The 24,662-nt window shown below is 41.3% G+C and overlaps 1 protein-coding gene across 1 annotated transcript; it reads left to right on the forward strand.

The window, feature by feature from the left end:
* TRIM36 (tripartite motif containing 36) lies at positions 1-24,420 on the forward strand. Its single transcript, XM_065745530.1, has 10 exons — positions 1-31; positions 774-1,008; positions 10,034-10,359; positions 14,507-14,653; positions 16,518-16,613; positions 18,228-18,481; positions 19,124-19,248; positions 19,773-20,066; positions 20,334-20,631; positions 22,096-24,420. The coding sequence occupies exons 1-10, from the start codon at positions 11-13 to the stop codon at positions 22,466-22,468; spliced, it is 2,169 nt and encodes a 722-aa protein (XP_065601602.1). The 5' UTR covers positions 1-10; the 3' UTR covers positions 22,469-24,420.
* The last annotated feature ends 242 nt before the right edge of the window (positions 24,421-24,662 follow it).

Consider the following 24,662-nt stretch of genomic DNA (forward strand, 5'->3'; position numbering starts at 1 on the left):
AGGGGCCGCTATGGAGGACGGCGGGCGGGAGGTGAGCGCCGGGCACGGAGGGGTGGCTTTGTCCGGGGGCTGTCGGCGTTTGTATTTTATCTGTGTGTTTATTTTTATTTTTTCCTTTACTTTTCTGATGGCTCTGGTTACTTGCGGATAGATGTCAGGGGCAGCGCCGTGCTGCTGCTGATGGGTGGCCGCGGGCAGCTCGCCTCTCGGCGGGGAGCGCACGCCAAAGTAGCGCTGCCGCCCCGGCCGAGGGCTGCGTGCGGACGGACGCGTTCAGCTCACGCTGCTGCCCTGTAGCCAAACCGCGGCAGCTTCATTGCCCTCGAACGAGTGTCACGGCGGGGAAGCCGACTGTCTAGCCGTTTGGACGCTCCTTCTTCTTCTTCTTTAATTTTTCCCTTCTTGGGAGGCGGGCAGGCTGACTGAAATGTAAGGATTGCTATTGTTAAGAAGCACGGTTGCTTTCGTTCCACTACATCCCTAGGTGCAATTAATCCTGCATGTCTTCTTTCCTACCCTGCAATGCAGACATAACCTGAAGATGAACCAAGTTTGCGTAGAAGCCAGGTGCTTTTCAGTTGCAAGGAGTGCTCTTATAAATGTTAATAAAGATTTGTTTGCAGCATTAACCAGAGCAACGCCTCAAGACAGCTAAAACCAACCATCATTGTACAGAGCTGGGGTTTGGTGACACGAGTAGGGACAACATGCTGTATCCTACATCTCCTGCTTTCTCCAGTGATGACTGGTTTTCTGCTCTTTCTGTCATTAAGGTTCGTACGAGTAATATTGAAAGAGAGCTTATCTGTCCAGCATGCAAGGAGTTGTTCACCCACCCGCTGATCCTTCCTTGCCAACACAACTTGTGTCACAAATGTGTGAAGGATATACTGTTTGCAGTTGAAGACTCATGTGCTGATGCGGGTTCTGAATCCTCAAATCAGAGCAGCCCACGCTTCCGAATCTCTTCTGCTAGCACGGACAAGATTGACAGAGCTACTAGATCAGGTGTGTGCCAGAGTTTTTTTGTGTTTCTCTAATTTTATGTATTATGCTGACTTGAGCCAAATGGTATCTGCACGGGTAGAATGTCTTCTCAGTTCTCCTGATGTGCGTAATTAGATAGCACTGATCTTACGCATTCTGAAATAAGAACAGTGGGAAGATTGTAATTTTAAAGACACTGCATTTCACACAGAATACATTTGTCTTTGGGGCATACTGTAACTGCTTGTAGTCCTTGCTTGTTTATTTCAAATACCGTTGGGCACCAAGATGTAGATGTCAGGTGTATTGTCCTCCCAGATTTCAACCAGCCTAAATTCTCTAGTTTGGAATTCCTTCGGAGTCTTTGCGGACTTCACAGATGATAGTGTTGTCCTGTCTATTTCATGGCGTTTGCAGTGAATTGTTTTCCACAAATGCTGATTATTAGGTGGCTGAAGAACTGGAGAATGCAGGTACTAGGAAAATGTGCTACAAGTCTCTTCCAGTGTGATTTGATCAGGGTTTTAAGGTGTGCTTAGCTTGAGGACTCATAACACTTTGTGGTATCGTACTATACAGATTTTTACTCTGACTGCACTCAGCTGTCTCTGTAATTCAGGGATGAGGTGATCAGGTTTTACACAGATACACTGGAAGTATTTTATGCATGCCATGTGTCTTAAAAGAAACCTCCACTTGGCTTTTAGTCTTTGTGCTGGAAATATTGCCCACTATAAAACCACATTCCACAGTTCTCTGGAAGAGTCCTGTGCAAGACACACCCTAAATCTGTGTTTGCATTTCATGCTCACAGTTGTCCCCTTCACAGTTTTCGAAGTTCAGATATCACTGCCTTCACTTATATGAAACTTTGATTTATTCAGCTATTCCATGAAACTGAAATAAGTTTGATAAGTAAATGCTGTGCTTGCCATAGCTTGGCTGACTGTTGCTTGAAGGAATCAAACTATTAGTTATCTTCATTCCAGCCCTGTTCCAGGACGTGGTGTGGACAGCCTTGCGGTGTCTGAGCTCTATAAACAGTCCTTTGCCTTCCTCAACTGCAGGTTCACAGGAGCTCGCTGATAACTGTGTTATCCCAAGTGGAAGTCTGCTCACTTCCCCCTCCTTCTCTCCCCCCCTAGTAAGCCTGGTGTTCTGGCATTGTTACATATGCATAAAATAAGAGTCTCCCTGGTTTTGCGGCTGTCAGCTTTGACATGGTGGGTATCATAGCCTCAGGCTGGGTACCTGGATGCACCTCCTTGTGCACCGTGGTGACCTCCTTGTGAGAGACAGCACAGGGAGTGTGAAGAGGCTGTGCATGGGGAGCAGCCTTTTTGTGCTGCTGCTCAGCAGCCTGGATGAGGTGGACATCCTCTGTCCTGTAAACCCACTTTCATCTTGCTCTCCATCGCCAGCAGAAACAAGGACCCAGTGTGATGTGGTCCATCTTGGTGCACAGCACAGTCCACCCTCCCTGCTGAAGGAGGCAGAGGCTCCTCTGAGGAGCTAGCGCTAGATGACTGTAAGAAACCAAATGCTGTCACATCCCCCCCTTTGTGACTGCATTAGAAGGGAGGAGAATTTCAGAGACTTGATAGATAGGGTTTCCAGAGTTCAGTTCCCAGTTCTGCAGTAGTAGCCGGCTGCATTTTTCACAGGGTTTAGAGTTACTGCATTGTTAACATCCCTGACAGTAGGACAGGAACCCATTTTTGATGTTCCTGCCCCCTTGAGATTGATCCCATCAGCTTATTGCAGGTGCTGGCATCTTCACTGTAGTCTGCCTTCCAGCAGACAAGTAGGGTGTCATGTGTGTTATCTCCTGATCTGACTTGTTTGTTGGGGGAGATAAAGGCTTTGCTAATGTCTTCATACCCTTTCCATGAACTGCAGGATTGTGCTGCAGCCCAGAAGGAACTGGCTTCCCTCCATTCTCCCTAATGAGTGTTGGGCAGAAGCACATCATAGGAAAATTATCTTCCCAGACATTTAAGATTTGCAAAATGAAAATCATATGGAAATGGGAGCTTTAAAGAATGTGTTTGAATGTTCAGGTTATGCTGTCTTTGCTTCCTTTGCTTCTGATGTTTCAGGTATTATGGGCGCGTTGCTCTCTTGAGGTGTGAGCATTTTGCTTTCAGAAGTCTGGGGCTGCTAGTATTCAGCCAGTGTGCATCCCTGCCATCCTGCAGATGAAGGGACTGTACAGGACATCCCATGACTTAATTTACTCTGTGACCTTCCGTGGGGTTTGTAATAAAACAGCTCAGTAAGAGTGAAAAGATACAAGACAGCAACCTAAGTGAAGCTTCACTTACCTAAGAAAGAAACATTTCTTGTAGGTGTGTGCAGGGCATGTCACTGTGAAATCATTGTATGTGAAAGTGTATGAGGGCTGCTCTGAAAGCAATGCCTCCTATTTTATGAGCGTTGGTGGTATGGCAGGAGAGGCTGAACTCTCTCACCAGTGTTTGTCACACTTCATTGCCATGTGACAGGTGGCAGCAGAGGAGCAGACTGACATGGAAATTCATATGAATCAAAGCTCTGTGATTGAATTCCGACATGTGGAAGAAAATGTTCCCACTGGCATTCATTGATGCTGGCTGAGTGTTGACAGAGACCAAACAGTGGATGCTAGTACAGTGAAAGTTTAACTGCATGGGCAACGTTTTCCTAGCAGTGACTCCATCATAGCAGCTGTGAAGCAGAGGATCACCTCCACTGGTGCAGATTTTTATGAGTGCGGCATGCAGGCTGATGAAAATGCATGGCCAATGGTGATGACTATGTTAAAAATTGTTTGCTTGTTTGTTTGTTTTGTAGCAGACAAAGTGCTCTATCAAAAAGGGATATAGTGCTCTTTGTATTCTCTGCATTTTCTGTGGAAATAAATACGAGGCATTACTTTCAGAGCAACTTAAATATATGACATCTTCCTCCTGCTGTGTTTTGGTTGATTTCTTTGCTTAAGGAATCCTTACTGCCTTCACAAGGGGTGCCATGTGCTTGGAATCATTTGGGCATTTAAATGCTTGAGATTCCAGAAAGAGTGGGTCTGAATTCTTTATTCGTTGTGCATAGACATCTTGCATGTACAAACACAATTTATCTTAATGCAAAAAAGCCAGAACTGGTAGAACTCTTGACTTTACAGTTGAAATGGGAGTGCATCTTCTTGTTAAAATCCAACATGATGTTTTTAGAAAAATCTTAGTTACATTTTATGAAGTATTTTTTGCATAAATTGTTGCATATTGAAGTGAAATGAAAGCTGTTTGTCACTTCTAATGCATCTTCTGTAATATCACTGTAATTAATATGTTGGTGTAATTGGAAGAAAGCATGTAGTGTGGTTATGTTGTCATTTGTGTAGCACACATGATGCAGAACGTGAATGTAGAAAATATTTTCTCCCTGTTTTGTTTCTGCTTGAAGATTACAGTTGTGTCATCATGTGCTAGGAATTAAACATTCTTTCATTTCAGTCCTGCAGTATTTTAACAGATCCAGGAGGGACAACAGCTGACACTCTTCACTTGAACCATTGTAAACCAATGGTATATCTCATTTTTTTTATTTCTAAACAGCTTTCTGTTCATTGTTTGCAGCCTCACAGAGGAGGTCTTTTGGTCGGAGAGGTAGAAATGCTTCACGTGTTGTTTTGGCTCTAGATAGTGAGGTCTTCAGATCTCAAATATTGCTGGTTAGCGTATAGATTTTTGTCAGTGGTCAAGTCCACAAAGTGGCTTTTGCAGCAAGCAAAGGTATAGAAAAGAAACCTTCTCATTCTGACTTAAAGGTCAACTGGACTGGCATTCAGTTAAAGGTTAGAACTATTGGTTTTTTTTGCATCTGTGCACAGCTAGATGTACTTGATGGGTGCAAATAATGTAAATTCTCTATTCCCCTTAAAAAAAAAAAAAACCAACGGTCTGTACTCCAGCTTTTTAATTTTCTCCAGTTTACACACTCAAGTTTGAGTAAAACTGCTTTCCTACTAGAAGTGAAGGGTAATTATTATACTGATCTTTTTAACAATTGTAGGTCATGGTTTCCTGTCGCTTTTAAATATAAGGTAATGCAGTTCTTCATTTGCTCCCAGCCCTCTTAATTATGTCTGATAAAGAAGCAGACTGAAATTTACACCTTGTTAATTGAGCAGGTGTTTCTGGATCTGGCAATTTAGTCCAAGGCATGAATATGAGGAAAACTAAGTATTGAAAACTATCATTCTGTTCTAATGTTTGCTGTGCTTAGTGACACAGGCAGGTTGAAGGGATAGCCAGTGTCCCTTTGTTTGAAGTAAATCTAATTTCTGAAACTGGGCTAGTCTGAGCATCTCAGCCACTGCCTGGGCTTACTATTGTAAATGTTTCTCTTCTTTTGTGTGACACTCTGTCAAAATAAAATAATATAAAACTTTTCCATAGTATTGACCGTCACGTGAGCACTCATTAATAATAATGTTCCCATGAAGAAAGGAATGAACTGAAGTAAACCTAAATCTGCATTTCACACTCAGTATGAGGAACTCTAGTCAGTAGAGCGCGGGCATTCATTTGCATCAGTTGAAGACTGAAGGTGTCATAAAACACAGAAATGGCACAGGACTCCAGCAGAGTTCTCAGAAGGCTGTCCTTACCTGCTTTTTTTGCAGAAAACACCCTCAATGTGGGTAAGATTAAAGTATCTGAAAATGATGTTTTGTAGCCACTTCTCTCAGCCTTTTCTTTCTTCCTAAGCACCCATGCAGAAGCTGAGTTTGGGGGTGGCCAGACATTTACATTTTTTAAAACTTGTAGGAGAATCCAGTTGACTTTTAAAATATTTTATTTTGTTTATTTATTTATTTAACTCACGCATTTGATTTTCATGTCTTCCATAATCACAGAATGCTGGTGATACTGTTTACTTGGAAAACAAATTCTTATCTTTAAGATATCTTATCCCTTTGCAAACACGCAGATGTAGGTTGGGCTCTTCTACATTTGAAGTGTTGGCATCTCTTCTTGGGAAGAGAGAAGCCTAAGCAGCATCTCTATAAGACATACTTAATATTGCTCTTCGACTTGAGTAATTGCAGTCTCTATTCTGGTATCTGTGAATTTGGAGACTGAGCATGAGCACGTGCTATGCCTATTCTTTACTTATTAATTGAGATATTTGTTACAAGAGAAGTGATCTTATTCATTCCTTGAGATGATTCCTAATATTTCACAGAATATATAGAGAGTATATACTTGTTCTTTGGAAACTGGATTGCCAAACTGTAAAAGACAGTATGGAATGGATCTAAGTTCCTCTTGGCCACACATCTAATGTGATTCATTGAGTTTTTGGGTTCTCCTCCCCTCCCCTCTTTCCTTTCCTCTTTCCTCTTTCCTTTCCTCTTTCCTTTCCTCTTTCCTTTCCTCTTTCCTCTTTCCTTTCCTCTTTCCTTTCCTCTTTCCTTTCCTCTTTCCTTTCCTCTTTCCTTTCCTCTTTCCTTTCCTCTTTCCTTTCCTCTTTCCTTTCCTCTTTCCTTTCCTCTTTCCTTTCCTCTTTCCTTTCCTCTTTCCTTTCCTCTTTCCTTTCCCTTTCCCTTTCCCTTTCCCTTTCCCTTTCCCTTTCCCTTTCCCTTTCCCTTTCCCTTTCCCTTTCCCTTTCCCTTTCCCTTTCCCTTTTTCCCTTTCCCTTTTTCCCTTTTTCCCTTTCCCTTTTTCCCTTTTTCCCTTTTTCCCTTTCCCTTTCCCTTTCCCTTTCCCTTTCCCTTTCCCTTTCCCTTTCCCTTTCCCCTTTCCCCTTTCCCCTTTCCCCTTTCCCCTTTCCCCTTTCCCCTTTCCCCTTTCCCCTTTCCCCTTTCCCCTTTCCCTTTCCCCTTTCCCTTTCCCCTTTCCCTTTCCCCTTTCCCTTTCCCCTTTCCCTTTCCCTTTCCCTTTCCCTTTCCCTTTCCCTTTCCCTTTCCCTTTCCCTTTCCCTTTCCCTTTCCCTTTCCCTTTCCTCTCCCTTTCCTTTTTTACTTTTTTTCTTTTTCTTTCTTTTTTTTTTTTTGTGTGTGTGTGTGGTTTTTATTTGTTTGTTTTTTGTTTTTGTTATTTTCTGCTGCATGGAATGCTTGCAGTTCAGTTTTAGCAAACTGCAAGATAGTCAGGAACAACAGTGCTACAAGAAGTTTATCACTTCGTGAGTGCTTTCTTTTTAAAATGCAAGTGTATAAACCTTGTAGGCAGAAAACAAGACCTTGAGCTAGTTCTTGTTGCATAGCAGTATATTAACACTATTTTAAAAGAAGAAAAAGAGAATGTTTCCTTCCTCAAACTTCTGATGTGGCACATCATGCAGAGCTGCCAAGAGTGTACTCTTCCAGGTTTTAAAACAAGAGAAACAGACCAGGCTCTTTGAACACTGTCAGGGAAAAGGGATGAGACATCTTAAGAATGCAGGGCTTGCCTGATTCTGGATGGCTTTCAGTTAGCAGTGTCACCAGTCACTGCCAAGCATGACTTGTGATGGCAGTCTGATTTTGTCCCATGATGGGCAGAATGAAAGGCCTCAATTGGATTGTAGCAGACCTCACCTCTGTGTTACCAGTCACATATGTGAGCTGCTTCAGCCAGACTTCAAAAGCATACTTCTAGATAAGAATTTCAGATTGTATTTTTAAACTTGACCACTGCACCATGTTGTCTTTTTTTTCTTGTTCCATGTTTTGTCATTGCTTGCTCTCTGCTGTAGTGGATTACTTGCAGACATACATACAACACTGTGTCATTATTTTCTTAGTTTTAATAAGTACTCCAGATCCCTTTCTATAGTTGCTGACTGCATGACAGTATGTGCAAAATCATCACTTTTTTAGGCCATTGTGGGTGTCTGTGTGGAAGGTGTCTCTGTTTCTGTGCATGATGTTGTAAGCTGGGAGCTTACGTTTGAGTGAAAGTTTGTGTCTTGCTGCTGTTTCTGTGCCTTGCATGTGCATGTTGCAGTGTGTGCCAAGTTACGGATATTGCAGGACACACAGTTTGGGTAATTAATTTGCTTCACGTAAGTACTTGGAAAATTTTAAATCTTGATAACAAAGAAACAACCAACCAACCAAAAAAAAAAAAAGACAAAAAAAAAAAACCACCTCCCATAACTCACACACACACAGAGAAAAGAAAAGAAGTCCACACCAAACCTCTGCTTCCTTTAGCCAGAAAGTTACGTATGTTGAGTTGAGTCAGCTGTGCTGTACAGGAGGGCATAAGACCAGCTGAGATTGAGGGACCAAGACTGCCACCTTAAACAGATTTGCTTATCCTTCTGGTTTTGGATTCTTAGCTGATGATCATACATGACTATTATGGGGCACATTGCAAAGGTTTGTAAAGCAACCGCCTTCTTGTGCTAGTATTGTTGATTTGGTTGCCTTTCTGAGAGAGTGAGAAGATGGAAAAGGCATGATGGGGACCTGTGAAGTGTTGGTTGAAGCAGCCACAGAAGAGCAGTGCAAGACAAGCACTGCTGGCAAAAGGACTGCTCAAAAATAAATGGAATATCAGTTATTTTGCAAGGAAGAAATTGACTAAATACAGGTAACAGAATTCTGGAGAATTCGTTGAGATAAGAACTAAGAATTCTAGTTTAAGTTCTACCTCCCTTTATGAACTTGTTAGCTACAGTGGAATGAAATCCTCTCAAAGGGATTTTAAACCATTTTAAAAATTGCAGAGTGGTTTTTGTTGTTGTTGTTATTTTCTTCGTAGAGGGAATATGCATTAGGCTTAAAGGCTGGCTTAGCCTGCTGCAGACATACATAAATGACTGCTTTTTGGTCACTGTTCCTCCTTCTTGTTCAGGAGTGAGGTAAGGATGCACTCCTGTTTGATAGCAGTAAGAACACTGTGCTATGCATGACTTTCAGGTCTGTGTGAGCTATGTTAGGCACATGCTCCAGAGGCTCTTTTAGCTTGCAGTTTTATTTGAGTCTTCAATTTCTTTATTTTTAGAGAGGAGGAGAAAATGTTGTGTGGCTATTTGGAGCTTCTCTACAGTGCTCTTTTGAAATGAAATGATGTTTGTAACCATCTGTGGTTCCCTAATTCAGAGTGGAGGAAACTCTGAAACTTGATATCATAGTAAGACCCTTTATGTTTGGGGTTTCTATGCATTCCTCCGTCATCAAGGCCATTCAGATAGAGAAGAGCTACGCCAGCCTCTGCATATTTTGACTAATAGTTTAGGTTGATAGTTCATACTGGAAATAATCTAGTTCTCTTGTTTCTCTCTTTTATGGCTTCTCTTGGGATGAGCCAGATAAGTTTGACTCAGCCAAAGAGAACTTCAGGGAGCTCAGAACTGGGAATAGCTTATCTCACTGGGCAGAAGTATCTTAATGGAATGTGTTACAAAGCTGTTTATTTCTCTTTAGCCAGTTAACCTAATGCTGGCTGGTTCCTAGGAGGTACATTTAGTGTTTTAAAAGACAACGTTTGAATGCATCCCCAGCTGGAGCACAAACTTCTTGATCATCTTTTAAAGGAGCACCTTTTTTAAGTTCGCCGTGGTATGTAACATAGGAGTTTATTAGGCTTAGGAAGGTATACATTTGTTCCTGTGTGAATCCTCAGTCTCATTAAAGTAGGTGGCCACAAGCTGAGGCAGCCTGCCCCCCATGCCTCATGCAGGGATGCTGTGGAGATAGCAGCAGTAGAGAAATAGTTTTTATTTAAGCCTGGAAGCACAGGACATGCTCTGAGGAAAAACAGTATTGTTGGCAAAGTTGTTGCAAAAAGCAAAGCTGCAGGAAGCAGAAGGTGGAATTGGAACAGCTAAACTCATCTTGACAGTTAAGTTTCAGAAGTTTGTAATGTTCCCTGGTCTCAAACATTACAGTTCCTTGTCATGGCAAATCTATTCTCTCTGGCTTGGCAGTGTGTTTATAAATCAGTATTGTATTGGTTTGAATGACGTCCCATGATAATTTGGGATTGGTTCATAAATCGTTGCACTTCCCTCTTCATGACCTGAAACTTCTGTTTATGCTCCTTCTAATCATGATCTGCTATCTACACAGGCAGAAGACACAATTCTTTGACTCCTCGAACAACTATTTTTCCTTGTCCTGGCTGCCTGCATGATATTGATCTTGGAGAACGTGGTGTCAATGGCTTATTCCGAAATTTAACTTTGGAAACAATTGTGGAACGACACAGACTGGCAGCCAGGGCAGCCATAGCTATTAAGTGTGATTTCTGCAAACCTCCACCTCAGGAATCCACAAAGACCTGCATAGACTGCAGTGCAAGCTACTGCAATGAGTGTTTCAAGGTACACCATCCATGGGGAACTGTGAAAGCTCAGCATGAGTGTGTTGGACCAACCACCACCATCAGACTAAAAGTGAGTATACTGAATCTTTGTGAATTTTCATTGTTTTATTCATATATAGCTTCAGAGATATTTGTGCTGTGACAGTTGATTTTTAGGACCACCGTTCTTTCATTTATTTCTGCTGTCATTTGAGTAAATCATAAGTTTTTGATGATGACGCCAAAGTGTCTTGAACAGGGGACCCTCAAATTAATAATTTTGTTTTACTTTGTTAATGGATTGTGTTTATTTATTTATTTAAGACATAGAGATTTTGAGCATCCAGAATTGTCTGAGGGGAGTTTTCTAGGAAACATGTTCTCATAGATTTGTTGTTTGTAAATAGAGAGCGTCTTCTGGGTGAAATGGCAACTGGGGGCTGTCTTGTCCTAGTGACCATGAAGTATTCAGTTAAAAATCATTTGTGACAGAAAGAATACTGCTGCCAAAACTTCAACTATAGATATCGGGGGAATAGACTTCAGGCTGCTCGTGGAATTATTTGGCAAAGTCTCCTGGAAAACTGCTCTAGAAGGCACTGTGGCCCATAGGTGCTGGCCATTATTGAAGCACAACCACTTAAAAGCACAGGAGCAGGCAGTTCCAAAATGCTGGAATTCATGCAGGTGGTGTGTAAAGCTGGTTTGGTTGATGAAAGAGCTTCTTCTAGAACTTAGGTGGGAAAAGGAAGTTTATGACCACAGGAAATGAGGTCAGGTGACATGGAAGATCTAATTAGATGCTTTTGAAGGCCAAACCTCAGATGAAGTTGAAACTTACCAGTACTGTGAGAGACAACAAGAGGGGCTTTTTAAAGTATGTTAATAGGAGTAAGAGGACCAGAGACAGCAGTGGGCCATACCTTGATGAGGTTGTTCACCTCACAAATAGGAACATCAATAAAATTGGGATATTTAATGCCTTTTTTGCCTGTCTTCAATGCTGCTGGTAGATCCCAGAGCACTGAGTTGGAGGACTAGAACTGGTTAGATGTTAAGAAGAGGGTGGTGAGGCACTTGCCCAGAGAAGTTATAGGTGCCCTATCTCTGGAGATGTTCAGGACTGAGCCCCGGTCAGCCTGGTCCAGTGAGTGGCTGCCCTGTCCATAGCAGGGGTGTTGGAACTAGATGATCTTTAAGATCCCTTCCCACCTAAGCCATTCTACTATAATATGATTTTTTGAATTACAGAAAATGCTTGAAAGACAATGCAGTCACTGGTCACAGTGAACTCAGGTTCGGGTGGAGGAAGTCCTGTTTAACAGACTTAATCTGCTTTTATGACAAGGTTACACACCTAGTCAAGACAGCTGATGTAGTCTTTTTTAGTTTCAGCAAAAACTCTTGTTAGTGTCTCTCCCAGAATCATTCTGCACAAAATGTCCAAAAAAGTACAAAATTCCCTTGGTGTACAATTGGCTGATTATTAGGCTCAAAGAGTTGGTAAAGGAGGTTCTAGGTTATACTGGGCGCGAGGACAGTCACTAATGGAGTTGTGAAAGGGTTCCATTTTAGGGCTGGTTGTCTTCAGTATTTTCATCAATGACACTGGTATGAGACATGAAGATATGCTAAGTTTGTTAGCAGTGCTAGATTAGGAGGAGATGTTGACTCACATAAGAGCCTTGCAGAAGTCTTTCAGAGAGATCTTGGCAAACTGGAGGTCTGAGCAATCACCGACTGCATGAAATTTAATGAGAGCAAGTGCTGGATTCTGCATGTGGAACAGGATAACCCTGGTTCTGTGTACAAACTGGGGGGTGATTAGCTGGAGAGAAGCCCCACAGAAAGGGATCCAGTGGTTCTGGTTGATGGCAAGTTGAATGTGAACAGATGCTGATCTTTGCTATCTGATGACAGCAACAAAACCCAAGCATGGAGCTGCATCAGGGGAGGGTCACGCTGGGTATTAGGAAAAGATTCTTCCCCGGAAGGATGGTGGACATGGAACAGGCTCCCCAGGCCAACAGGCATGGCCCCAAGCTGCCAAAGTTCAAGGAGCATTTGACCAAATCTCTGATATAGGGTTTGGATTTTAGGTGGTCCTCTGTGAAGGCAGGAGTTGGGTTCCTTCCAACTCGGAATAGGCAGTGACTCTGAATGTCATGTAAAGGAGGATGCCTGTGTATGGTAAACAACAAAAAACAAACCAACAGAGAACAGCCAAACAAAAAACCTTTCTTGAAGCTAGTTCCCTTTGGATGTTTTGAGCCTGAACTTAATCCATCACAAAGCATCTTCTCTGTCTTATTCCTCCATGCATTGAGTAGGTGAAAGCTCAGGTCTCTGCTGGTATTAGGTGCACCCTTCTAATCCTTCTCTGTAGCAAAAGGCAGTAATGAAATTGCAGTTTTTCTGCCTTATGCACTGCTGCATTCAGACAAAACACAGTGCCTGCAAACTGCTGTTGCTTTTGTTTCTCTCACTGAGTGTGATGCAGGACATGGATGTACCTAATTAGATTCAAGTTACACAACAGGAGGAATTGTCACAACTGCCCTCTGTCTAGCAAAAGACCACAGTAAGTCTTAGTGTCCCAGCATTTGCTCCACGCCTGAGTTAAATTGACAAGAATTGTGCTCTGGGCTGACTTTTATGAATTTCCTAGTGGCAGCAATGCTCAAAGCTAGCACTTGGTGAAATGCTCTAGATGTGCTTACACGTTGCTAAGTTTTGATCCCATGCAGGTGGTATCATGGTGAGTAGCTCCATGTGTGCATTTTTGGGCAGGGTGCGGGAGAAAACTTTATTAAAAGTTGCCCTACTAGGCATCAGTTTCTGGTGTGCTGCTTCTGTCCCTTGTACAGAAGAGATATAGCATGGGGGAAGGTTTTAAGTGTTATCAATAGTAAATTGGTCATTATTTTTTTGCAGACTGAGTTTAGTATAAGGAAAGAAAAGTCCATTTTTAATTATGGTACATTGTTAAGACCAGAACTTAATGAAAGAATATTTGTTAATCTCCTAAACAATGTTCCCGGTCGTAGCATTAATTTAAAACTAGACTGCAGAGCACTTTGTAATGTGTGTGGTGGGGATGTTAGAAGCACACAGTAGACTGATTGTTCTTGAATTTTGAGGGAGCTAGACAAGATAATCTGCTTTTTCTGTCTCTAGTTTGCAGGCTGTGCATTTGATTTACACAAGGGGTAAATAAAAAATATTTGGTTTTCTGTTAAGTGTGGCTAGACAGTGATGTGGAAAAGTGATTTCTGTGGGCTAAGAGATTATTGCAGCTCTTTGGAGATACCTTTTTCCACAGTTGATTTTGTTAAAAGTTTCTTCTTTTTTTTTTAATCAAATCAACTAGACAGTGACAGTTGGATAGCTTATCATGTGTTTTGCTTAATGATAATATTACATACCAAGGTGCTAGTGAGACTAGTGTCTTTACCCTTTTCACCATAAAATATGGGTTTCAGGGACAGTCTTTAGATTTCAGTTAGTGTATCTATATTCATGCTACTGGATTATTTTTTCTTTTTGGTTCCTTTGTTTTTCTCCCCACCTCCTTTTTTGGCATATATATTTGTTGAACTTGGAGTTGAGTTGCACATTTTTCTCCCTAGTTTAGCAGTTTCAGTTTTTGAAAGACGTTTGATAGTGAGCACCAGGCTTTTCAGAATATTGAAGCTGATACTTGAATTAGTGCTCAGCATGAACAACTTGTAATTAGAATCAGATAGGGAAAAATAAATGAAACAGAACCTTTGACCTTTAAACAGACTATGATTGGTGGTAGAGGCTGTATTTCACTCCAGGAGCAATAGCTGTGTAGCCATTCTGAGACTAGTTTAGATTTAAATCACTACTGTATTATGCCAGCTCTTGCTTTAAGAAACAAGTCACAGCTTTCCTGGGAGAGAATTGAGGTGCTGACCTGGAGCCAGCAGAATGTGAGAATGTGGGGTGTGTTATATATATTGCATTTGCAGCTCTGGACCTGAATAGAGGTATCTTACAGCACGTGAACAACTTCAGGGGTTAGCAAGATGATTAACTGCAGTATGGAGGCTACCTGACGCAGACATAAAATTGTGGACAAACATAAACTATACGGCAGATAAGTTGAATATAACAAAAATCAACTGTAGGAATTACATACCGTCTTGGGGCAGCTGTTTGTTTTCATGGTTTGTTTTTCGAAATACTCTTTCACTCTTTTCTCTCTTTTTTAGATTTTGATGTGCCCAGAACATGAAATGGAAAGAATAAATATGTACTGCGAAGTTTGCAGAAGGCCTGTCTGTCATCTTTGTAAACTGGGTGGATCTCATGCAAACCACAGGGTTACAATGATGAGCGTTGCCTATAAAACTCTTAAGGTAAATGTGAACTGATTTGACCTGAACTTGAGAAAAGGAAGAACATTGAGCTTCTCTCTCAAAAAGAGAGAAGAAAGAGAAGCAAACTCTTTCTGGGAGGAAGTCTGCACACATTTTTATAGGACATTGGTCATGAAGCGTGGTGTTGTGCAACATCTGTTAGTGTACATATTAATATGACTTAGCACATCTGAGAAAATAATAGTTTTCTATGATGTTTAAAACTTAACCACTTAAAAGTGCCTCCACCTTAATTTAGACATCTGTGCAGTAATAATGACCCTTTCAGAAAGTTTAAGGCATTAATAGTTTGCAGTCTAGCTTGTACCACTGAATGTTTTCAGGTTGATTCCCTTGTGTCTTGGTGAACTGACACTTTCAAGGCATGTCAAAAAAATTTGAAACTGAAGTATCTTATTTGACCAGCATGTTTCTGAAGCAGTGTAGCTGTTAATTTCCTAAGCACAGTATGGTAAAGAAGACTTGCAAACATTGTTTTGTTACTTGAGAATGATTGCTGCTACCTTTGCCTTTTTCTTCTTCTCTAGCTCTTGCCCACAAAAAAAAAAAGACAAACATTTTTGCTCTTTGGCCTCCCTGCTTATTTACAAGGCTCTTCCTGTACTGATGTTAACTCCTGAAAATAGGGAACTGCAGAGACACTCATAAACTGCACTTGAAACCACTCATTTCTCCAGCAATTGTATTAGAAATGAATTAATAGCTGGCAAGGCTTTTCTGTAAGTTGTAATCATGTTCCTAGGCCTCAGGTTCCTCAGCCGAAGAAAAGATGACTTCTCTAGGAAGGATGAGCATTCTTAAGTTGCTTCATGTTGCTTGCTGAAAAAAATAGGACAGTGTGGTCAGTTTGGAACACTCAGCGCTTCTTACAGTGTTGGTTTACAAAGGCTTTAACACTGTCTCCCGTAGTATACCCCAGGGGAAGTTGGCAGGCCACAGCTTGGACAAGTAGTCTTGCTTTGTTAAGAACTGGCTGGATGGCTGGGCCCAGAGAGTGGTGGTGTTAAATCCAGCTGGCAATCAGTCATGACTGGTGTTCCCCAGGAGTTGGCACTGAGGCCTGTCCTCTTCAGTATCTTTACTGATGACCTGGATGAGGGTACTTCCTCAGAAAGTCTGCAGATGGCACCAAGTTGGCTGGAAGTGTTGGGCTGCATGGGGGTAGTGAGATCCCTACAGAGGGATCTGGACAGGCTGGATAGCTGGGCTGAGGCAAATGGGATGAAGTTCAGTAAGACCAAGTGCCACGTCCTGCACTTCAGCCACAGCAACCCCAAGCAACACTGTAGGCTTGGAGCAGAGTGGCTGGAAAACTGCAGGGAAGATCTGAGGATCAGCTGTGGGAACTGGGACTGTTCAGTCTGGAGAAGAGGAGGCTCAGGAGATTCCTTACTGCCCTCCACAACTACCTGAAAGGGGGTGGTAGCAAGGTGGGAGTAGGCCTCTTCTCCTTGTTAACTAGCAATTGGACGAGGGGGAATGACCTCAAGTCATGCTAGGGGAGATTAAGGTTGGACGTTAGGAAGTACTACTTCTCTTAGAGAGTGGTCAAGTGCTGGAATGGGCTGCTCAGGGGGCTGGTGGAGTCACCATCCCTGAAGGTGTTCAAGAAACATTTAGATGGTGTACTGAGGGGTATGCTGAAGTGGGAAACATTGTTATTTGGTGGATGGTTGGACTAGGTAAAGTCTTTTCCATCCTTAGTGATTCTCTGATTCTATAACTTTCAGAACTGGTAGTCAGCTGCTGGCAAGCTGAGCATTTACTGAGTGATTTTTTTCTGCTGTTGATTAATTTGGGGTGGAAATCCTTGATCTGACAGTTTGCTGTTTTATTTTGATAGGAACAGCTTTCAAAAGATATAGAGTACCTCATCAGTAAGGAAAACCAAGTGAAAACTCACATCTCACATCTGGATCTGCTGCTGAAAGAAACAGAGGTAATATTGATTTTTTATTTGTGAAGGGATCCTGAAGGGACACAACAAGGGCTGGAGCTGTTTCCAGCACAGTGTTTCTTTGGCTATATTGAGATGTGGAGGGTTAATTGGAAACAATTTCTATAATAGTTGTGTTAGTCTTCTCACTTCTCTACAGTAAAACCATTCTGATAGTGTGGGAAATTTAGGTAATCTACAGGGGAAGGGGAAGTTTTGGTTTCCAGTGTAAATTTGAATTAAGGCTTATTTGATACTTTAATCAAAGATAGATGAGTTAGGCTTAAAGCTCTCTGTATTAATGAAAATGCACAGCTTATGCTTTTTAATTATTTTGAGAATGTTACAGTAAAGTCAGAATTAAGATCCAAAACTCTGCATATAAGTGGCAGAAGTGAGAGTATTCTTTGCATGCAAGATGCAAAACTCTGTCAGAAATTGCAGGAGCTCCTGGCCCTGCCCTTTCCTGAGAGCAGACCATATCTGTGCTTACATCTGAGATAGTAGTCAAGAGTGGTCCTGCTGCTCCAAGGGAGTCGGGAGATGTGGCCTGACACTGGATTACCCTCAGTAATGTACAGAGGTCACAATGTTTGAGATCCCTTTGCGGTAAATTAAGATGAAACAATGCCAAACAATCAGTTAAATGTTTGCTTGGATCCCACTATGATACTTAGATTTATATGTCTATACCTTACTGGCTGTGAGCCATGATGATATGCCTTGCATTACAACTCTTGGATCCAGCAATGTCACAGTGGTAAGGGTTGTTTCTCTGGCGCTGAGCACACATCCCTGAACTGGCTGTCTTTTGACTTTTATGTGCTCACAGTCCCCCCACTAAAGAGGAGCTCAAGTCACTAGTTGTGCAGTTCCACTGAGGATGTACAGTCCTTCTTCACAGTGTCCCAGAAATGAGCTGGGGTCTCAAGTGGTTGTCAAGCCCACCCTAAAGTTGTGACTGAGATACGACTCTACACCTGCTCAAGTGCAGTTTGAAGTTTAGAATACTCTGGAAATTGGTCAGTGGATTGTCTCGCTCTCCCCCTGCCCAAAATACTGCTTGTTGAGCATCACTGATACGCAGGCATAGTTGTTGAGATCTCTCCCTCCCCCACTAAGTTATCCTGGTGTTGCTGAACAGGTCTTCATAGTCTCACAAGATAAGGAAATCCATCTGGAGAAGTACTGTTTTGCCTTTGTAAGGTCCTCTCCTCCAAGAGCTCCTTATCTCAGTGATCTCCTTTTACTCTTCTACCAAGTATTTAGGACATTAACTCATTTGCTTCTCAGCCTCCACATGGAGGCTTCAGACTGACCTCCTTTTATACTGCTCTTTTATGAGCTGCTTAGGCAGAGAAATGTCCTACATTATTCAAGGCATAACCTGAGAAATATTTTCCTGCTCTTCATTTGCAGTGTTAAGATGGTAAATATACACTAGCTTGGGTGCAATGTTGCTTGTATTTTTAGTTCTTTCACAGTATAACAAAACCATAATTCTTGTCTTTCAAACAGGTGACTGTATTGCTGTTATAGTTCGTAAAAAACTGTGTGTTTCCTTACACAGACGCAGAGCTATGAGGTTGGTTTAAAATGTATTTTGTTCTTTCCTAGTGCAATGCAGAAAAAGCTAAAGAAGAGGCATCTCAGAGTTTTGAGAAATTAATTAATATTCTGGAGGAGAAGAAGTCTGCAGCTCTTCAGGCAATTGAAATGTCTAAGAATTTAAGGGTGGACAAGTTGCAAAACCAAGCAGAAGAATATCAAGGTCTCCTGGAAAATAATGGCCTTGTAGGATATGCTCAAGAAGTGCTTAAAGAAACTGATCAGTCCTGTTTTGTTCAAACAGCAAAACAGCTTCATGTCAGGTAGGTTAGGTACAGGTTCTTTTGCAGGATATCTGTTCAAATAAGTTATCTTAACACTTGCTAGCAGGGTTCTGAGTGTAGTACCTTTTATTGCACAGCCTCATGACTAGTCCAGGTGCAGTTAGAAGAGGTTACTGTGGTGCACTGTGTGTTAAGAAATAGCACGCCGAAGGGATTCTGTTCTCCTACAGCATCTAGCCCTGCTTAGCAGAACATCATTGGAAGGGAAGTCTGTATAGCTCACCGTCAGATTCCTTTGCACAGTGATTGTATCATCTATTTGCAAGTTAATCTAACAGGTCTCTTCTGGCTTTACACTTCCGATCTTCGTAGTTGTTCTCCATTAACACTTCACAGCTATTTTGTTATTTGAACCAGATGCAAAAAGCTGTTAAAGATACTCTGCTATTTGAACTGTAACCTATTTGCTGTCCTTATCTTCCTGTGCGTAAGGATTTTAATCTTTGCATTTGAAATTCTGTCTGAAGTGAGATTCTCAGTACATGATCACTAAGTACATGAAAGCAGAACTTTTTTTTTTGTTTTTTTTAAAGCGAAACCTAGCCATTTTTGTTTTTAGAAATGCACATTTATACATTCTCTTTTCTTTTGTCTGGCATCTCTCTACTCCTGTGCTTTCAGAATCCAAAAAGCTACTGAATCTCTGAAATGTTTCCGGCCAGCTGCTGAATGTTCTTTTGAAGATTTTGTGGTGAACACTACCAAGCAACAAGAGATCCTTGATGACATAACTTTTCATTCCAATGGTAAATTGTGAGAACATGAAGTCTTCCTTGAGTTGCAGTTTTAAGAGCTTCTCTAGAAAGGGTGATAATTTATGCAGGGCTGCAGTTGCAGACCTCAGTGAGGTACCCTGACTTGCATTGTTTCATCTGCTTTTGTTACCCACGCAGCATTACCTTTCAACAGCGATGGCTTTGGCTTTGGCAGACAAGCTGAAGTGTCATCAACTTCAGTGCCAGTTTATATTGGATTCCAAAATACTGTAGTTAAGTGACACTTAATTAAGTCTTACTGAAAGCTTGTTATTGTGTGCATAGGAAAGAATGGGCATTTTTAATGTTTTTTTTTGTTGTGCACAAATCGATAGCACAACTTCCAAATTGAAAACAGAAACTAAGGGATTCTTTTGAGTGCAGGAACGTGGGCAGCACCAGCTGTACTCTAACTGTGCAAGTCATATTTTCTTCCACTCTGCTAAGTAGATCCACTCTAGAACTGTGTATATCTAAACTTCTGGGTTTTTTCTTCTTAATTTCTATCCTTCCAGGTCTGGAAATACCAGAAATCAATGAAAAGAAATGCAGAATGTACAACAAAGCTGTGATCAGTTGGGAATCCTCTGGAAAAACAGACCCTGTTGATATGTATATTCTTCAGTATCGTAAGCATGATAGAGAAGAGGAGAACGTGATTTGGCAGGAATTTAAAGTTTACAGCAAGAGCAAAATCATATCTGACCTGGATGATGACAGTAGCTACACCTTTAGAGTTCAAGGACATAAAGGGTCTGTCTGTAGCTCTTGGAGCAAAGAAGTTACTTTGCGTACACCTCCCGCTCCAGGTACTGAGTTTTCTTGTGTCCACCTGCACTGGAAACCACCTAACAGTTCCCAGACTTCTATCCCATTGTTGGTTGTATATATATGTATAGAAGCACTATAATGAAAATTAATTAGCATATTGAGATTATTAGCTTGCATGACAATTCCAGTGGCTTTTCATAATGAGAATTTCTAATGCCAGTGTATGTTAAGATGCAGTTTATGAGCACAGAAAGAAAAATATATATATATTTAACTAACAGAATTCTTGGAATACTATTTTTCAGTTCTTAGCTTTCTTTTTGATGACAAATGTGGATACAACAGTGAACATCTCCTTCTGAACTCAGGAAGAACCACTGTGGAAAGCAGGGCTGGATTTCCTTTACTGCTAAGAGCTGAAAGCATGCATTTTGGATGCTACACAGCCTTGAATTACATCATTGGTGACACTGGTATTGCCAAAGGGAAGCACTTCTGGGCTTTTCATGTGGAAGCCTATTCTTACCTGGTAAAAGTGGGAGTTGTTTCTAGCACCAAGATACAGAAGTTTTTCCACAATACACATGATGTGACCAGCCCAAGGTAAATTCCAGTCATGTACATGAAGCATGTTTTAAACAAAGAGGTGGTTGTGTTTATTTTATTTTAATTTTTCTTTGTAATGATTTAAAAGCAAATGCAGTCTCAGTTAGTAAACTTGAACCTAACCAGTGGTAAGTAGCTTGAAGCAATATGATATATGCAGGTTGTCCTCTCTTGTTCTCTTCTTTCAGTACAAAGCTGTTCTAATTACTTAGGGTCCTGATATCTTTCTTTTTTGGAAAGAAATCCATCAGCTGCAAGACTTAAGCAATTCTTGGTTGTCATTAGCTAGACCTAAATTAGCATGATGGATTCAGCAGCTGTTCAGAGGTACAACGTTCACGGTGTTATCTGTCTGTCTGTACAGTAGCTTGCATCATGGTAGATTCCAGGTTGCTTGCGTATGGTTTTTAGATTGCTGCTGAGCACAAGTCAGAATAGAGTGAGCAAACCAGCACAAAGGTTTCCAGTTCTCAATTACAGCTGTAGTAAACTCAGATGTATCTGGAAATGGAAGGCTGGAAGGGTATCATCTGGAGACTATAGCTTCAGATCTAGCAGATTTATTGGCTTCTTCCTACACAAAATATTGAAACAGAAAAAAATGCTCATGTCTCGAGTTGCTTAGTCAGAGATGGAGCCTTTTTGCAAAGGGAGAAATCAGATCCTGATTTCCAGACTCCTATTTACCTTTGAACAGAAGAATATCTGGAAGTCTTCCACTCATGCATGTCCTGAATTGAAACAAACAAACAAAAAAAGGACCAAAATAAACCTCCCAAAACCAAAAATGAACACTTAGGTACAATTTGTCTGCATAATGATGATTCTTGTGCTTCTGTGGTCTGTCTTTATCTGGTGACAGCATTCAGGGGAAAACATGGATATTGCGTAGATGTAGCTAAAAATTTCTGCCAGCTGCTATTCTGGGAAATGGAAATTGCAGGAAATTTCTAGGTAGAGCACATTTTTATTTAAAACTTAAGATATTAACTACTGTGTTCTGAATTTTGAAGGCAGTTTAATATTGCAGTTGCATGGAACTCATGGAACAAGAGTAACGTTTCATATGTTATTGGTGTTATTTAAAATAATGTAAATAAAGTTCAACACATCCTGCCTGTAATCGTATTTGCAGAACTACCTCTCAGGTTACCTAATTTACTGTACCTGGTAGGTTCATTAATGATTGCCTTGCATAAGTAGATTTAGATAAACCTGGAACTTAAAAGCTCCGTAGCAAAACCTTTTGCTGTCTCACCCTCATTAGTGTTCAGCTCCTGTCAGTTGTTTCAAGTGGCTGTTCACTTAGAAAATGCATCTTCCCTTCCAGGTGTATTTTTACCCCACAAGCTTTTGGGTTCTGTATAGTGTTACCTGTCTTACAGAAATGTTATCTGTAGTTCACGTTGCAGACAGTATTTCTGAATCTGACAAGAGCAAATGGTTGTTTTTCTGTTCTAGGTCTGAACAAGACAGTGGTCATGATAGTGGGAGTGAAGATGCCTGTTTGGATTCATCACAGCCTCTCACACTGGTCACTTTGGGCATGAAGAAGTTTTGCATCCCCAAGGCAGCTGCTGACCCAAAGGCAACTGGTGATGGCAAGGATGCAACAAATAGAGTCCTTCCCCTGCCCTCCTGCGTGGGGATCTGCCTCGACTATGACAATGGCAAAGTGGGCTTTTATGATGCCAGCCACATGAAATGCTTGTATGAGTGTGAGGTGGAATGCTCAGGCATAATGTACCCAACATTTGCCTTAATGGGTGGTGCTGCAATTCATCTCCAGGAAGCCATCACAGCAAAGCACCTGGAATATGAAGATGACCTGTAGGCTACTGATCTCCTGTTTAATTCTGAAATTAAAATTAAGAGCAGAAGCATTTTTCAGTCCTGTCAAACACAGTATGCCTAAGTGCTGCACACAAGCCTTTGGGTCACTCTTCTGTGTTGCTTTTTTTGTTTGTTTATTTGTTTAAATGAACAGTCCAGAGACTTCCAACAAAAGGAAATGTTCTTCCAGGAACTCTTCTGCCTTTCTTGTGATCTGTATGATGCTGATCTCCACAGACTTTCCTCCTAGGGAAGGCGGGGAGGAAGTTTGACTAACAACCAAAATTACTCTTCAGGGATAGAAATCTGCCTTTTATGGAACATAAATCCTTATGTAGTCAGTTTTGTGTCTAACAAACCAAACTTGACAGCATATGATTGCCATTATTCTTTGAGATACCTGTCTTAATGCATCTGGAAGATCAAAATTGCACTAATAGAATAAAAAGCAGTGAGAAATGAAAACTGCAGGTGAACATTTAGGCTGTATTTGGAAGGAGGAGGTTAAACTAGAAACTTTATCTTATCTAAGGGTAATGTAACTGTAAGCTGAAAACTAGTTCTGATGTATAGTTAATGTTATAATTGTAAGTTCCTGTACTAGTCCAGGTTTTTAGCACAGACATATATAAAGTGCAATTTGACCCTAAATGTCAGACTTCCAAGTCTGATATGAGAAGTTTTTGCATGTGTGAGTAGTAGGACCTGGTTTTAGGCAAAAGTAAATGAGTACTTGACATGACTAATAACTTACAAACTTTTAAAAATTAATGTATTTCTCTTAACACATGTTTTTCTAAGTTAATTATTTAAAGTAACTGGCTTTTTATTAAGAATGATAAAATGCACTGATTCAGTTTTGAGACACAATTTCTGCCTTAAAAGGCATCTCTGTTCAGATTTCTGTTCCTCTCATGTTAAAAACTGTGTCACATAGTAGTGCTTGTATCTGTTTGGAAGAAGTTTACATGAACAGAAATCAAACATTTGAGTACTTACACCATTAATTTTAATTATGGAAAAATAAGGATCTGAAGGACAATTCTAAAATACACTCAATTCTGTGTGAATTTGGGGATATAATGTTGCATCTTGATGAATGTGAATTATGTTTACTAAGTACTTGTGTATAGCTGTAGAGCAATGAACTGTGACCTGAATATTGCTGTACACTTAAATGAATGTAGGTCATAATGCAGAACGTTAGCTATGCTTTGCTGTCCGAACTGTTGTACTGGTGAGATTTGGAATCTGCCCTACTAAGCCACCGACAGCTGTTCTCTGTAAGAAGAAACAGGCAGAAAAGATAGCTGTCAAAAGGCAAGCAAGACAACTGCAGTCTCGAAGTTTATAGTGCAGATCATCTTGATTGTAATCACATAGTTTATATGGGATAACCAGGGGATCAGGCCTGGCCAGTGTGGGATCAGGAAAGGCAGGTCCTGTTTGACTAACCTGATCTTCTGTGACTATGTGGCCCACCTAGTGGGTGAGGGAAAGGCTGTGGATATAGTCTGTCCGGACTTGATAAAGCCTTTGACATGGTCTCTCACAGTATTCTCCTGGAGAAGCTGGCACCCCATGACTTGGACAGATACACCCTTTGCTGGGTACAACTGGCTAGATGGCCAGGCTCAGAGTGTTGGTGAATGGAGCTAAATCCAGCTAGTAACTGGTCACGAGTGGTGTTCCTAATGGGCCTGTCCTGTTTGGTACCTTTACTGATGATCTGTATGAGGCGGTTGATTACACTCTTAGTAAGTTTGAAGATGATACCAAGTTGGGAGGAAATGTTGATGTTCTTCATGGTAGAAAGGCCTTCAAGTCAGGACAGGCTGGATCACTGGGTCAAGGCCAATGGGATGAGGTTCAGCAAGACCAAATGCCAGGTCCTGCACCTTGGTCACAGCAACCCCAGGCAATGCTACAGGCTTGGGGCATAGTGGCTGGAAGACTGTGGAAGAAATGGATTGGGGGGTATTGAATCATGGCTAAACATGAGCCAGCAGTGTGCCCAGGTGGCCATGAAGGCCAATGGCATTCTGTCTGGTATCAAAAATAGTGTTGCCAGCTGGAGCAGGCAAGTGATCGTCCCTCTGTAGTCAGCCAGAGTGAGGCTACACCTTGAGTACTGTGCTCAGTTTTGGGCTCCTCACTACAAGAAAGACGTTCAGAAAGATCCATGTATGATGAGG

The sequence above is a fragment of the Cyrtonyx montezumae genome, unplaced genomic scaffold (genome assembly GCF_038088225.1).
Source record: "Cyrtonyx montezumae isolate F1298 unplaced genomic scaffold, pur_monq_1.0 scaffold_36, whole genome shotgun sequence".
NCBI classification, from domain to species: domain Eukaryota; kingdom Metazoa; phylum Chordata; class Aves; order Galliformes; family Odontophoridae; genus Cyrtonyx; species Cyrtonyx montezumae.